General features: G+C 45.4%; 1 protein-coding gene across 7 annotated transcripts in view; it reads left to right on the top strand.

Annotated features, from left to right (window-relative positions):
• Positions 1–16,409, top strand: part of KCNQ2 (potassium voltage-gated channel subfamily Q member 2) — a 137,488-nt gene that overhangs the window by 79,731 nt on the left and 41,348 nt on the right. For 4 of the 7 annotated variants that reach the window (XM_077929375.1, XM_077929371.1, XM_077929376.1 and 1 more), the window contains exons 9-11: positions 2,141–2,170; positions 8,499–8,567; positions 11,836–11,865. In XM_077929375.1, the coding sequence (XP_077785501.1) occupies positions 2,141–2,170; positions 8,499–8,567; positions 11,836–11,865 (129 nt within the window). Of the gene's footprint in view, positions 1–2,140; positions 2,171–8,498; positions 8,574–11,835; positions 11,866–16,409 lie in introns of those variants that run through there. The other 3 variants (XM_077929372.1, XM_077929374.1, XM_028735441.2) reach the window with 2 other exon arrangements.

Here is a 16,409-nt window from a genome sequence, read left to right as displayed (position 1 = left end):
GATTTAGCCTGGCTTTCTTCCTGACATGCTTATCTTCTGTTTGCGGGGATTTTTATGTCTTGAAAAACATCTTATTGCTGGAGCCCCCACCTGCAGCATGGTAGAAGCCTGTCTCCTGTTTATCTCTTCAGAGAGAGCATCTAGCTCAACATTTTATCGTTTCTGCTGTTGCTAAATATATAAGAAAAGATGATGAAAGCTTTCCAAACCAGAACAATGATGTGTGGAGCAAAATAAGCTGCAGTTAAATATATATATATGCAAAGTAGCTCAAATTCTTTCAGGCATCTGCATTGATTTTATGAGCCAGCTGAAAATTGGGGAGACCACTGGGAAGAGGCGGGATTGAAGATATAAGGATTTGAATTGAAGACAAATGCTTGCTCTACTCAGATCTTGTTCAGGGTGTGCAGAGTTGATGTGCTTAAATGCAATTTCGCAAAGTTCTGGGTGGTCTCAAATCAGATTTTTTTTAAAAATTACACCTGCCATTGTAGGCAATGTTTGAATTTCGCAATGTGCGGTGTGAGGATTTCTGGCAAGTTTGTTGAAGACAGCTTTCCAATTTTCACAATTTGCGGTTATGATTTCCAGTTAATTGAAGTCTTTTGGCGCTCCGTTCTGGCTGAAGCTTTCATCCTTTACAGAGATAACCGCTTTCATTCCACCCTGTTCTGCCCTCTTCCTTCAGGCCATTAAACGCATGCCTGAGATGTTCCGAGTGACCCTTGCAAACGGTGCGCAGTAGACAAGTGGGGAGAAACTTGCAATCGCGGACATGCCCATCTTTGGTCCCCGTTAAGTGTATGTAATATGTTGAGATGCTAGGATTGAAGTTGGGACCTTTCCCATGCAATGCATATGCTTTATGTGGCGCCAGAGTCTTTTGAATTTTAATAGCCTATCTATTGGGACAGTGAATGGGGTTTCCAGCTCCTCACAGCTATTTAGGGCACACCTACCCTGCTCAAACCAGTTTAGCAACAATATCTTCCACACCAAGGGACTAGCTCTGTTGAGGGCATGCGTTCATGGGTTAGGAATCGCTAAAATGAAATCCACAGCCTTTCCCCCCAAACTACAGCTCTGACGATCCTTTGGGAGATCAGAATTTGTAGAAAGCTGATGTCAGGTGGTAGCTGATGCTGCGTAGATGTGGTCATGGTGGCACCTTGACAGTGGTTGAGAGGAAGAATACTCCTTTGGGGAATCTTAACATTGGCTTCATGCACCAAATCTACTGTAAGTGGACAGGTTTTGCTCATTCTTACGGTCTTTATTGATGTTGGAACAGCAGAGAGATGTAATAAAGGAGATCAGTGTGGCATAGTGGTTAAGAGCGGTAGTCTCGTAATCTGGGGAACTGGGTTCGTGTCTCTGCTCCTCCACATGCAGCTGCTGGGTGACCTTGGGCCAGTCACACTTCTCTGAAGTCTCTCAGCCCCACTCACCTCACAGAGTGTTTGTTGTGGGGGACGAAGGGAAAGGAGAATGTTAGCCGCTTTGAGAATCCTTAGGATAGTGATAAATTGGGATATCAAATCCAAACTCTTCTTCATCATCATTTTGGAGGGTGACGTTTATTTGGCCTCGGGCAACAATTTGTTGATCGGCTCACTTACAGGAATCCTTTCCTCGGCTGTAACCTTACTGTGGTTTGTTCTACATCAACAGTGGGGAAACGTATGGTCTGCAGACCCAATACGACCCAATAGTGGTCCTAAATTGGCCTGTGAGGCTGTTTTACCCAACCTGCAGCTAGCTACCTGATGCCCTAGGCGATGTCAGGTGTGGAGCAGGCAAAGTCATAAAATGCACTCCTGGTTTTTCCTTGGCACCCACCACCCCAATTGCTCACAACCCAGAAACTAGTTTTGACCGATAGATTTTATGTGTTTAAAATATTATGCTGAATCTAGGCCTCTAAAGTGGACCAACTGCTGAGTCCTTTCAGAGTTTACCTGCTCGATGGAACTCTCATAGCTCATGTGCTAATTTTCTTCGTTCTGTTTCTTTTCTTCCCACCTTCCTTTTTTTTAAAAAAAAAACTTTGCTTTCTCCCCTTTTGGTTTCTCCCGTCCTCTTTTTTTCTTACCCCCAACTCCCCCCCCCCTTTTTTGAAAACACTCGAAACCTAAAGCTCACAAACGCAAACCTATGTGGCTTCCAGGTATGGAGATGCATGTGGATTGAAGTTCGTGTGTCATGTTGTGGTCGTTTTGTTTTGTTTTGTTGGGAATGAACCCTGCTAAGCTTGGTTTTAGACACATGAAAAGAGAGACCCTCTACACAACGCAGGCGGCAAAGCCACATAGCCAGGCACCGACACCTACACAATATTACAATTCCCTGCACCTTCTCTGCAAAACCTATCAGATATTGCTTTGCAATATGGGGTCGAGAAATGGCTCTTTCAAATTAAGAAGAAAACTGGTGAGTACGGAGGGCCGGACGAGTTTGTCTTTTCCCAGCAAACATTTTAAGCACCCTGTGTTTATACATCTACAAAGGGTGACTGGGTTTCCCTAAAATCTAGGAGAGAACTGGATCTTCACCATTCACCTGGCCTGTGGCTGTATGAATAAACAGACACTGCTATGAGGGCAATCTTGCTTTATAACTGGGCACAGTGCTTCGCACCAGTCCTTTTAAGTGTGTTTTATATTTTTGTCAATTGATGGCTTTCTATAGCACTCCTGCTGATCCCTCCTCCCTCCTCTGCATTCCCTTTATCTACTAACTTCCTCCCTGCCTCCACCACAATCTTCACATCCTCTAATTTCTGTCCTCTATGCAGCCACTGAATGCAGGAAACCACCCTATAGCAAGTCATGCCATTGGTCCATAGAACCCAATACTGTCTACTCTAGCTGGCAGCAGGTGTCCGGCATGCTGGAAAAACCTGCCGCCTGAGATTCTTTTTAATGAGAGTTGCCGGGCATTGGACCTTCTTACTGTGTCTTTTAGGGCCTAACTACATGTTACTCTAGGGACGCGGGTGGCGCTGTGCATTAAACCACAGAGCCTAGGACTTGCCGATCAGAAGGTCGGCGGTTCGAATCCCCGCGATGGGGTGAGCTCCCTTTGCTCGGTCCCTGCTCCTGCCCACCTAGCAGTTCGAAAGCATGTCAAAGTGCAAGTAGATAAATAGGTACCGCTCCGGCAGGAAGGTAAAGGGCGTTTCCGTGCGCTGCTCTGGTTCGCCAGAAGCGGCTTAGTCATGCTGGCCACGTGACCCAGAAGCTGTACGCCGGCTCCCTTGGCCAATAAAGCGAGCTGAGCGCCGCAACCCCACAGTCGGCCACGACTGCACCTAATGGTCAGGGGTCTCTTTACCTTTACCTTACATCTTACTCTAAATGTGTCATGTGATGTAATGTCAAGGTTCTAAAAATTAAAAGCAACTGCATGGGGGTCTGGATTGGGCCACAATCCACGCAGGGTGGCAGTGATGTTTTAATGCTCTCTGCCGCAATTTGAAAAGAATCATTCTTTCCCCCACCCATAAATATTACATAGCAATTAAGGGTTGATAGGTTAGGAGCATCTCACACCTTGAGATTTCAGGGCCCCAAACTGAGACCTAGGGGTGGCCCCAGGGGCTGTCACAGGAGGCGGACCCTGGTGATGTCATGGGCCATTCTTCCTCTGTGTTCCCTCCCACCACTGAGTCCTGGAGATGGAGGTTAATTGGGAGAGGGAAGGAGGGAGTGGTGGAGGTCACAACTGCTCCCCAAGACACACAATAATTTGCAGCCAGCTCCTGCCAGTCTGAAGCTTGGAACTGCACACATAGTCTGCTTAATATATACATTTTTTAAGGCATTCTCTCTGTTACCTGGTTATTCAGACCCTCCCCCTGCCACTTGGAGGGGAACAGGCAAACCTGGTGACTTCAGACCAGCGCGGCGGTCTGACAACTCTACTGGCGTCAAAGAGAGTTTTTGCCTTTCTATCTCTATTTACCATGCCCTGGGGCGGAGGATTAAATAAAAAAGCAGAGTCATGTCAAGTGGAATGTATAAAATAGCAAACATATGGGCCTCCATTAAAACTGGTCCTCATTTCTAGAAATTCACTTCCTTATTTTTAGGTTCTGTGCAGCTGGCATAATGTATAAAGACTTGATCGTGAGGGGGGTTATCTGGATTGGGTGGTATTCAGCTTTTACTCGCCATTGACCTATTGAAATTAATGGACCCAACTGAGTCATGTTCATTAATCTCAACAGGTCTACTCTGAGTAAAAGTTGAATGCCGCTCATTTATTTTGTTCCGTCCCACAAAACTGGATATCAGTGGTATTTGGGGGCCGGGGAATGCTGTAATCAGCACAACCCCACGTAAGAAGTTCATTGCCATTGAGGTGATGTAGAACTGCGTAGTGGGACGTGGGATTTTGGTTGCTTCCTTGGCACCTTGGTAATGTCTGAATTGGATCCACACCCTTGCTTTTGAAAGAGCTAAGCTCAATGGTCCTGAAGGAAGGATGAGTGATACAGGTATCCAGCAGCTTCTGGCAACATGGGACAATTTTTAAGAAAATCTGACTTCCAATGTACCTACCGTTCTCCTTTTCTCTCTTCTCACATCTCACGCACCCTTTTCTTTTCTTAATCCTTTTCTGTTGGAATGAAGACAGGCGTAAAATTTGTAATTTAAGACCCGGTGGGCTATTCTCACCAAAATATAAACCCTGCTTTGCAAAGAACATGGTAGATGTACATACATTCCAACAATTTAAATGCTGTCTTCTTTTTCTAGGGTCTTCTTTTTCCCTTTTAAGCAGCAAATGTACACCCACTTGTTTTTATGTCCATCCTGTCGCTTGTTTAAAAAAACACCACTTTTTTTATATTTTGCAAAGCTACCGCATATCACATCGGTCTTTATCCTCGTTTTTCCCTCTGGTAGATGTTAGTGGCTTCATTGGTGCAACTCACTTTAGGTAAGGCCACAGCCCGTTCGTAGGTTGTGCCACAACAGTCGATGAGCATTGCACCATTTTAACCACTTCCATCTGCCAGGAGCAGCCCTGTTCCTCTCTCTGCATTGTTTTCCCTGCTGTAAAATGGGTAAGTAGCTGTGCTCATCCCACAAAATATATGCGCTGGAGTAGAAGGCAGCTTCCTATTGACATTGTACAAACGGTCTTCAAAATACTTCCACCTGGCTCTGACTTCCATCCCTTCACTTAACCTTCCTCCACTCTGAACTGTTTCCTTGAGCTGATCTCCTCCACCCGGGCCCCCCTCTCTCCCCCCCTACTCCCCTGCCCTTGGAACTGCTTCATGTGTAACAAATAAAATTAACCCTTCGTGGTGTGTGCACGCGTGCATTTTGTGGGAGTTGTGTATTGTTTCGTTCAGCCCATTCTTGTGTTTTTGTGTACGGTATCGTTAGCTGACCGCTTCGAGGCATGGCCCAGCATTACTGACCTTGCCTTAATGATGTGTGTGCTTCTCAGTAATTAGCCACCTGTGTTTCCCTTTTGCTATGGGCAGTGAGCAACTGGTATCCTCCTATTTTACACGCTACTGCAGTTGAACAGCAGACTGTCCATCTTAATGACGACTTTTAGCTTCCCATGAGTGATGTGTGTAATGAAGTCAATGAACCAGGCAGGAATTCTGGAAGACTTGATTGTGTTGGGCTGCATGCGCTGTGTTTTCATCCTGATGGTTTAAATCTCTGTGCCTAGCTGTTTAAGTGAAGCATGTTCCTTTCCAACAAGGTGACACCTCTTCCGGAAAAAGAGAGGATATTAAAATATCACTGAGTCCAAGCATGCAACAACAGAGCTGTCTAGGCTAAATTAAAAACAAGAGAATTCTTGGGCATGTTGTCTCTATTCCCACATTAATTTTTGAGGGATGCACCAAAGCCCTGAATTATGTAAGGCAATAACGTCCAACTTGGCAAATTTGATACTTTCAATGTTTTGGTATGCACAATAAAATCAATATTGGGAATGGTGAACATGAGCATTTTTGCAAGGGAACTGAAGCAAAAAAAATTCTGCTTGAGTACTGCCCTTCAAACCCTTCCCAATTAATTTCTGCCTGAAAATAATGTATACTCAGGGCTTTTTTCCCCAGCCGGAACTCACAGGAACTCAGTTTGAGCACCATTGCTATTCTAAGAGAACGTGGGAGGTGTTCATGGTGCGTTCCGGCACCTCTTTTTCTAGAAAAATATAGCACTGGGTATACTGTATTACAAATACTGGATTCCAGTCTACACTTGTGGTCATATATCCATGTTTCTAGAACCTGTTTTGCCCTGATTGTGGCCAGAATTAGTTTTATTAGCAACAAGCAGAAGCGGGGAGACAGGACTTCAGTCCAACTATGTAGCCCAGCAACCACCAGTAAAGATCCAGTGCTGCCAGTAAGAAGGAAGGCCTTGGGCTCTGTTGCTTGGCAACCACCAGTTGCCAAGGCCACTACAGCCCATATTTTCTAGTTTCAAGGCAGAGTTTCTGTTCATTACATTGAGAGTCAAACTACAGATTAAGCACCTGTAAGAAGAGGGCTGCTGCATTGGCCAAAGACATTACAGTATCACTATTATTATCATCATCATCATCATTATTATTAATTTCATTTCTATACTGCTTTAGATTGTAAAAAAAAATCTCAAAGCGGTTGACAACACATTGAAACATCCCATAAAACCACCCAGAATAAAACAAATTCAAGCTTCCAGGAAAATATTTCAGATCCTTCTCTAAGGGGCATTCTGCTTTCCCCATATTTATTTACCAACTTAATTTACAGAGCTGCCCCATGGCAGGAGTACTCTAGGAAGGCAGTGTAGTGTAGTGGTTAGAGTATCTAGTCCAACGTTTTGTTTTTGGATTTGCTGCTTGAATTTCGGCCTCTGCAAAGCCCACAAGCAGGACATGAATAAACACAGTCCTCTTCTGCAATTACCCCATAGCAACTGCTAGATTGTAGAGGCAGCATAGAGACATCATGACTTCTAGCCTTTGATAGCCTTATCAAATGCATTGGTCTAACCCCCCTTTAGAACAATCTGATTTGGTGGTCATTGCCGGTGGCGCTGTGGGTTAAACCACAGAGCCTAGGACTTGCCGATCAGAAGGTCGGCGGTTCGAATCCCCGTGATGGGGTGAGCTCCTGTTGCTCAGTCCCTGCTCCTGCCAACCTAGCAGTTCAAAAGCACGTCAAAGTGCAAGTAGATAAATAGGTACCGCTCTGGCAGGAAGGTAAATGGCATTTCCGTGCACTGCTCTGGTTCACCAGAAGCGGCTTAGTCATGCTGGCCACATGACCCGGAAGCTGTACGCCGGCTCCCTTGGCCAATAAAGCGAGCTGAGCGCCGCAACCCCAGAGTCGGTCACGACTGGACCTAATGGTCAGGGGTCCCTTTACCTTTACCTTTACTATATCTAGTGTTGTGAGATAAGTAGAAAAAATATCTACCCTCTTTTTCCACACACTGCATAATTCCCCTTAATCATGTCTAGTTTTTTTTTTCATTTCCCCGCTCAAACCCTGAAGCCCCAGTCTTGTAGCCTTTCTTCACAGGGGAATTCAGCTGTGTCTTCTGTTTCCCCTCGATTTGGGGTGAAGGAAGCCCCCATTGTTATTCTGACTGCAGCATGGGAAGAGGTGAGGCTTAATCTCTTCCACCCCAGCTAAGATCAGGAAGAAAATGCTTTTCCCCACCCCACCCACATAACACATGGGGATAGTGTTTAGTAAAAAAACACGTTGTGTTAAGTGTAATATGTAGTTTGGCCCTCAGAGCTCTGAAGAAGAGTGCAGGGAAAACTACAGCTGATACCTAGCTCTGATGGATGGAAGCCCTATTTTAATGTAGAAGCCAGATCTCATAAAAATATGATTTGAGGATTCTGTGGGTTCCTCCCTCAACACTTGAAGACTCCTTTCTTCACCCCACTCAATCCCATGGACAACACCAGGATTAAAACCTTGTTGTGATACTTTGCCAAACTCCCCATACATCACTGCTTTCTATGGCATTCTCTTTACACTAAAGATTTTACTTAGATTCCTGGGTCTTCATCCTAGATAAGCTTTGCTGTCAGCCTTGATGGCCAAGGAAGAGCTTATGAGGCTTATGTGGAAGGAAGCTCCAGAGGCAAGATGGACCTCTGAGGTGACCGTCATGTAAAGGGAAGGCTCTGAAAACTGAGGACAGGGTGGGAAAGCTTTGCTGTCAGCCTTGCCTCCTGAGAAACAGCAGTGTGACACACCGCTGACGGCTGTGTTCAGGTTTAACTAATCCTTGTGGTCCTCCTCAACCTTCTCCAACCACATTTTGCTATTTTTATCTCATCCCCGCCTTCTTTCGGGGTGTCTAAGCTATTAAAAGCCGTTCCTCTCCTTCTGTATTTGCAAGGCAGAATTGCAGGGGAGGGAAGCGGTTTCCATAACAAGAAGTTGAAACGGTTGGCTTCTTGTCTCAGTCTGAGTTTTCCTCCTCTCATTTCTCCTTCTTCCGTTTTAGGCTCATCCCACCTTTGAACCAGCTGGAGCTCCTGAGGAACCTGAAGAGCAAATCTGGACTGACTTTCAGGTGAGATAGATGGTCGTGGATCCAGCCCACTCCCCCAAAGAAAATGTCACAGACAACACTAGTCTCCTTCCACAAGCACCCTTTATATGTGTTATGCGAACATTCAATGCGTGTCTGTGTGTTAGTTAGGACTGGGTGATGTATTGATACGTTCGTCCAAAATTGGTTTGAAGTCCACATCGTGCTAACGGTTTCATAATATTTGACATGGCGACGTATCACAAATCACAATGTGTCTGTGATGCTACCTGAAGGAGCGTCTCCACCCTCAGCGTTCTGCCTGGACGCTGAGGTCCAGCGCCGAGGGCCTTCTGGCGGTTCCCTCATTGCGAGAAGCAAAGCTACAGGGAACCAGGCAGAGGGCCTTCTTGGTAGTGGCACCCGCCCTGTGGAACGCCCTCCCACCAGATGTCAAAGAGAACAACAACTACCTGGCATTTAGAAGACATCTGAAGGCAGCCCTGTTCAGGGAAGTTTTTAATGTGTGACATTTTAATGTATTTTTAATCATCACACATCATGTAATAACTATATGCCAAGATTTTCATGAATGTAGGGATATCGCGGAGTGGGCAGTGGGGTCCGGAGGGAGCACACTCCCCACCAGCAGGCAATCACAGTCTGCCTGCATGCGTGACCCTGGGGTGCAGGGCACATCCCCCTCCAGACAAGCCACAGCTGTCTGTACATCGTTCCCTCTGTCTGACCTTTTGCGGTCTCAGCAGTCTGCGGTGTCCTGTCTGTAACCTTTGTCTCTGAGACCTTTTGTCTCCTTCGTCATACACTGTGCAAGGGGAAAATGACGCTGTGGAAACAGGTGCCAAAATAACTTTGTACCACCCCACGATCTCGGGACCAGAAGATGTGTAAAGGTCACAGCCCAAAACTGTATCTGCCTAGCTTGCAGATTTGTCTCAATAAAAGGAGGCTCCACAGGGCTAGCGAGCAGCTCACTTCAGCTCACCTGTGCGCAGCTCACTGATGATCACCCCCAGTCTTGTGCCTTCACTTCACATGAAGTTCCTGTAAAACGTGAAATTGTTTTACACGTAATTCCCCCCCCCCCCGGCCCCCCGATGAATTTTTGTGCCCAGGGCAGCCATCCACAGTACCAGCACCTCCCCCACTCCAGAAACAAAGCACTGTGTCGGACCTATACAAAAACACCAGTAAAAACATTTCAAGTGTTTTCTAAGGGAGTCTAGGGAACATGCATTTCTTAATTTAAAATAATTTCACACCCGCATGATCTTTCTGAGCTGTCCCAAAGAGGAGAGGTTAAAATGCAGAAATGTGTTTTCATTCTGACCCAAGAGCCAGGGAGGTTCTGGTGGAAGAACTTAGCTGCTATCTAAATTCCCTCCATATGATTCCAACAAAGAAAAGACCTAAAATGAATACACTTTAAACCATGGTCTATTGACTTTACAAAAATTCCCCAGCCATGACCTGGCAATAATATTCATTTCCCAGCTTCTGAAGAATTTCAAAATAAATCCTATGACTTTTAGGCCATGGCTGAGTTTCTTTCTCTTGACCTCCATATGTGAACCATATGTTACTTTTCCTGAGTTTGTAAATGTGCTGCAAGTGCATGGCTGACCTTGCTTGTGGCTTCAAAACACTGACTTGACACAAATATAGCTTAGGTAAAAACAGATTGCAAGGGGTAAAGATCAGCCGGCTTCTTAAAAAAGAAGAAGCGTGAATATAACTCATGTTTTAATATTAATACACTTCCACGAGATTGTAGCAACAAAGACTTTAGTTATGAGGTACAGTTTATTAAGCTGGTTCTTCAGGAAAGTTCAGGAAGCCGAAATAATAATGCATTCTGGAAAAGTTTTATTTTCCTGCCAATGTCTATTACAATATTGCTAAGAGAGTTGCCTCAACTAGGAAAATAAAAAGAAGAAAGGAGAGTATAATTGTTTTTTGGTTTTTTTTAAGACTAGAAACAAACTTCAGCAGGTGCCAAATTAATAATTAGTTGAAATAATGTGTTTCCCCCCAATGTGTTTTTCCCACCAAGGGCAGCCTAGCTCTGTGAGTCTCCTGGCATTCCTAGAGAGGCATTCCACTTGAAAACCAGAACTCTTGGCAGCTCTTGGTTGAAACAGGAAACTATATAGAACTATCGCCATTGAAGAAAATACATTGGCAATATGCATTGAGAATTTTTATTTTCTATAATATATTCTCTGTTTGAAATCAGTTTTCGACTATTCTCTCCTTTGGTCTTCCTTCATTGCTTGAAGCAATTTCTGTTTTTGTGCAGGGCGATTTTGGGGTGTTTATAGCACATATGTCACCTGCCCTCTTTCACCAAAGATTTCTTGAAAGTTTTATTCGAAGACTTTACAAATTCTATCCTCTTTTTAAGAGGGGCGGAAGCAGAGATCACCATGAAGTGACTGTGGCCTTGACGATGTCTCCTCGATTTAGTCCACAAGACTGTGTAATGCAGACGAGGTCACCTCTAACATGTTAAGTGTTGCTCTGCCTGTCTGGTCCATAAATTGATGGATTACCCTCTTTTTCTGTGTGACTTTGTTGGGAGAGCGAAGTTTCTATGTTGCAAGTGCATCACACAGAAATGTGGATCAGTCTTAAACGGAGCTATTTTCAAGCTGTGGAAACAGGTTACATGTAAGCGTGAAAGTTAGAGGGAACAGCTCCCTGTGTGATGTTTCAAGACTGGTATACTGAGAAGGAGCATGACTCCGTTTTTTTTAAAAAAACAGTCACCTTGATCCAACCCCATGGTTCAAAGAGTCCGATTCTGAAATGTGCTTCAATCTTTTTGTTTCAGCCTTGTTTTGTGCGTACGTAGGGGCTCGCTGGGTGGAGTGGAGCCACAATACAAATTTCCAGGCAGATGGCTACCTGTTGCCTACTTGGGGGTGGGGGAGAGAAGAGGAAGGGCAAAGTGGCGGGGAAGTTGGTGTGGTGCAAACGCAGGAGCAGAGCCAATTCTGGTGCACCTGCCGTTGCATTTGCACCGCACCAGCTTTCCTGCTGCCTCGCTCCTCCTTCTCTCCCTCACGGTAAGCAAAAGTAACCCACCTGCCGGAAAGCTAGCAAAACCACTCTGCCACACCTGATGAGCTGCTTCTACGTTGAGTATCTCTGTGTGCCCCATAGTTTTCCTCCCCCTGCCTTGTCTCCACCTTCTGTCTGATCCTGTCCTCCTTGTCTTCAACTGTGAATACCATTCTCCCTCTTCCGCCTGACTCCACTGCTAATGTACTTTTGCTTCTGTTTAAAGGAAAGAGCAGCCGCCTGAGCCATCTCCAAGGTCTGTATGTTTTCAGAGAGTCCATCCCCATGCATTCTCACTACTCTCTATCTATCTCTCTCTCCCCCTTTCTCCGAGTTTCTGTTCCTTTGTGTCATGCGTGTTGATGCTCGTGGCGACAAGGAGCTGAGAGCCATTCAAATAAACATTGTAAACCTCCAACGTGCTTGCAATGATGAGACCGATGATGTCCGCATGCCTTGTAAATACCCGTAAAGATGGCCCCTTGATTATGTTTCCTTCTTTCCAATGGCAACACGCCATTTGAGTGAGCAGAGTCTCTGGGTTCCTGCGGCAGCATCAGAACCAAGGCTGAGATGTGGCATGTAGATCCATCAGAAATGGATTGAAAAACCTGGGAAAGAGCTGTTATCCCCATGTGGAAAACGAAAGGGGCAGACGCAGTCTTAACATAGCCCCTTTCAACTTGCCTTTCCCTAATTGTGTGATAAAGAGGTGGTGGTCATTCTCCACGTTCCCTTCTCCCCTCACCTGTATTTCTGCCTTTCTTTTGGTCACGGCAGCAATGAAAGAAAGGATATTCATGTACCCGCCAACATTTGTCGCACATCATTGTTTTACAGCAAGTAGATCCCCACCGTGGCAGAGAGAGAAAGAGGAAAATGTACCAGCCCCTTTTGTAGACACAACTGGCTAGTACAGGTCAATAAAAAACAATGTACATTCCCCATAGCGCTTAAAAACACACGCCTTGGGATTTCCACATTTACGTTCTGATTGTGGAAGCTGGGGCTCACTGCGTTGCCGAGGGTCAGGCATGATGCTGCTCCTCTGTTAGCTTCACTCACACCTGGCACCTGAGCATCTCCTGGTGCAGCTGTGCTGGTAAGGATAACTGATGCTTAACTGCTGCTGCTCCTGTAGCACTGATGGAGGATGGAGGAAGCATGGATTGCCTGCCTGCTAGTAACCTTTTGGGTTAGGGACCAAGCAGAGGTGGTGCCATCGTCTCCATAGCAAAGTCAGGTAGAGGAGTTTTATACTTGTCAGGCTTGCAGAAGGGCACTTTAGTTGCTGGGATTGCAACCAATGGTGATTTATAGGTTCTGCGAGTGTTAGATCTGTCAAATCACCAAAGTCCATAGATAGTAGAGTAGGCAACATGGTGGTCTCCATAAGGGGTTCAGTTCCCATCATGCTTGAACCGTGACTGTGCTGGCAGGGGCTGATGGGAGTTGTAGTCTGGAAACCACATTGTCGCTTATTTACAATGTTTTCAGATTTGATTGTCAATCAAGAAAGCTAGTGTTCTGCCAGGCAGATATCTACAGGCTGAAAGTGTGCTTTAGTTTTAAGACAGCTCGGTGCACAATAGCAGCTGGCATGATGCTGAAGAGGAAAGTCCATTTTGTAGGTTCATCTGATGGGTATATGTTGAGCTTTGAGACCTAACATTGTTCCCACATGAGATGTTAGCACTGTACTCCATTTCTTTACTTTGCAAATCTTGCAATAGCTCCTAAAAGGTTAGTCTTGCAGGAACTGTGTAGTTCTGGGTTCATATGGTGCTGGTACAGATTATAATCCTGAATAGTTTGGGTGGCATTCAACTAATTTTTTCTTAGACCCCCTGAAATTCATGGACCTAACTCAGTCATTAATTTCAATGGGTCTACTTTGAAGAAAGCTTAGTTAAATATTGCTCTTAGCTACTGACTCTGGTTAGAGATTTTGTTCAGTTCTGATGTAGGATTTTGGAACACAGATAAAACTGCAGCAAAACCCAGCTAATCAGTTGGTTATTCACCTGGGTTTAGAATCTCTGGGAATACTAAATATTTGTACAACTGTTAGGAGAGAACAGTTTCAGAGTAATCTGTGGGCCTAACTATAGTTGCTATGTGAGTGTATCAATCTGTTTCTCCAGCAATGTTTAGTTAAAAGAAATTCAGGGTATTGTTGCATTGGGTTCATGGTTTTCCCTTTCCTGCTCTGATTCATTGCTTTCATTTTGGGGTGGGAGAACTGAACCTGACAATATGACACCATGCACCAACCCCCGGACATTATGAGGGAAACGTTGTCTGCGTTAATGTCTAGGTTGGCTTTCTAACACAGACATTCAATATTTTCAGGTGATTTAATAATTTCAAGCAACAGTTTGCAACCGATGCCTGTATGTTCCAGCTACAAGCCTAGCATGGTGACACGTTCATTCATTTATTAGCTGTATATCTGGCAATTCCTCCGAGGAGTTCATGCGTCTTCCTCCCCAACCCATTTATACTAACAAGATTCTGTTGCTTATCTCAAAATTGGCAGAACAATCCAAGCCCAGGATCTGCTGTGCTGGAGGAAGTTTGGGTGATGTCCTTCTGCCCAGCCTTGCCCAGCTCTGCTGGCCTCCACTGTTGGAAGAATTCCACCATTGGTGGAGAAGCTCTTCTAAGAAGATGCATGCAATGTGCTCGCTGAAATGTTGGGTGGAAGCTACCACCAGGGACATTCCTGTTGGCACTAGCCAACAGAAACACCCTGACCTGGGGGATGAGGGACTGCGCCAGCACAGGATCCAGAAAATCCAGCCCTCGTGTGACAACAATGGACCCAATTCAGGCTTCTTCATTGCTCCCCTTCTGCCCTAACCAACATGAATAGTGGCGGGGTTGTGGACATCACACTTGCCCTTTTTTTGCACAAGTGGGATTCCCCAGTGAGTTAGCAACGTGGGACAAGTTAAGCATAGAAAACCATTGTTGTCAATGTGCTAGGCTGAGCTTGTGGGTTGATGCGCTTCAAACAGCTCCTAGGAATGGTAGAGCTATTCCCTGACCTACCTTTTTCCAGTCTGGTAGTTTTTGTGCTTTATTTATTGACTGCGGATTTATCTCACCTTTCCTCCAAGAAGTCTAGCTTCCTCCTCTCCTCTTTCCTCTGTTGTCCTCACATGAACCCTGTGAGAGAGGCCAGGCCAAGAGAAATTGACCAACCCAGGGCCATCCAGTGACTGACTAGGCATTTGGACCCAGGTTTCCTCCATCCAAGTGTGTGTCATGAATTCCGCTCATATTGATCCGAAGGAGACCCCAATGTGTAGTTAGCAGATTAAAAACATAAAAACGTTGCAGGATTCCAAAAAAACCAAACCAAAACAAAAAAAATAGACCAGAGGCAATCATATCTTCATCCAGCAGAGTTTACTACTACTGAAGGCAAACGAGCATAATGGTCACAAATCCATACATCTTCACAGTGGCGTAGCGTGGGTTGTCAGCACCCGGGGCAAGGCAAGTGATTTGCGCCCCCTAACCCGTGGATTTGCGCTCCCTAACCCGTGGATTTGCGCCCCCTAACCCTAACCCCCAGATGTTGCGCCCGGTGCGGCCGGCCCCCCCTGCACCCCCCATGCTACGCCACTGCATCTTCAGGATCGGCAGAGTCCATAAGAAATCCAGTTGCAGCAGACTTAACTTAAACTTAAAAAAAGGTAAAGGGACCCCTGACCGTTAGGTCCAGTCGTGGCCGACTCTGGGGTTGCAGCGCTCATCCCGCTTTATTGGCAGAGGGAGCCAGTGTACAGCTTCTGGGTCATGTGGCCAGCAGGACTAAGCCGCTTCTGGCGAACCAGAGCAGCGCACAGAAACGCCGTTTACCTTCCCGCCGGAGCGGTACCTATTTATCTACTTGCACTTTGATGTGCTTTCGAATTGCTAGGTTGGCAGGAGCAGAGACCGAGCAACGGGAGCTCACCCCATTGCAGGGACTCAAACCGCTGACCTTGTGATCGGCAAGTCCTAGGGTCTGTGGTTTAGCCCACAGTGCCACCCGCGTCCCTAACTTAAACTTACAATAAGACTAAAACCTTAACACTAAGCATACTATGTACAGAACCCCACACCAGAAGGAAAGAGAGACAGAAAGTGAAACCCAGGCGCCTTCTGGCCTATTATTATAGTCTGGCAACCTAAAAGCAACACATCAGGCTAATAATCTGATCACAACACTTTATATAGCTTCTAAATTGTATCTTATTCATATATTTAGCAGTGAACATGCTGAAAGAAGTTGGTGCTCCAGAGGCAGTAGCAGGACAGTCCTTCCTGGATAACCGACTGTTTCAAAGTTTGTTCCTCAGCAAATAAGAGGTCTGAGAAGGTACATAAGTTGCAAATGGTTCAGCTTTCACTGATTCAGTGACTAAGTCGTGTATATAACCAGTCACACCTGTGCTGTGGTTGGGACTTTATACTTAATTTGGAAGGCATATTGCCTCAAACTTGAATTATTCTCCATTTGATACACCATCCCCCAAATCCCCTACTTTGGGAAATTAGCTTAAGTTACATTAGTTGGTGTTACCTTGTATAAATTGTATGTCACTTTAATTTGAATGAAGATACAATTTAGTAATCAATTTACAATTTAGTAAAGTGTTGTAATCAAATTATTAGTGTGACGTGTTGCTTTAATGTTGCCAGATTTTCCTGTTCGCAACACAGGGGATCTTTGCTGCCTATTATTATATTAAGTAGGGACGCGGGTGGCGCTGTGGGTAAAACCTCAGTGCCTAGGACTTGCCGATC

Source organism: Podarcis muralis, chromosome 5, assembly GCF_964188315.1.
Source record: "Podarcis muralis chromosome 5, rPodMur119.hap1.1, whole genome shotgun sequence".
Lineage (NCBI taxonomy): Eukaryota > Metazoa > Chordata > Lepidosauria > Squamata > Lacertidae > Podarcis > Podarcis muralis.
Note: the sequence above shows the minus strand (reverse complement) of the source record. Positions and strands in the feature narration are given on the sequence as shown.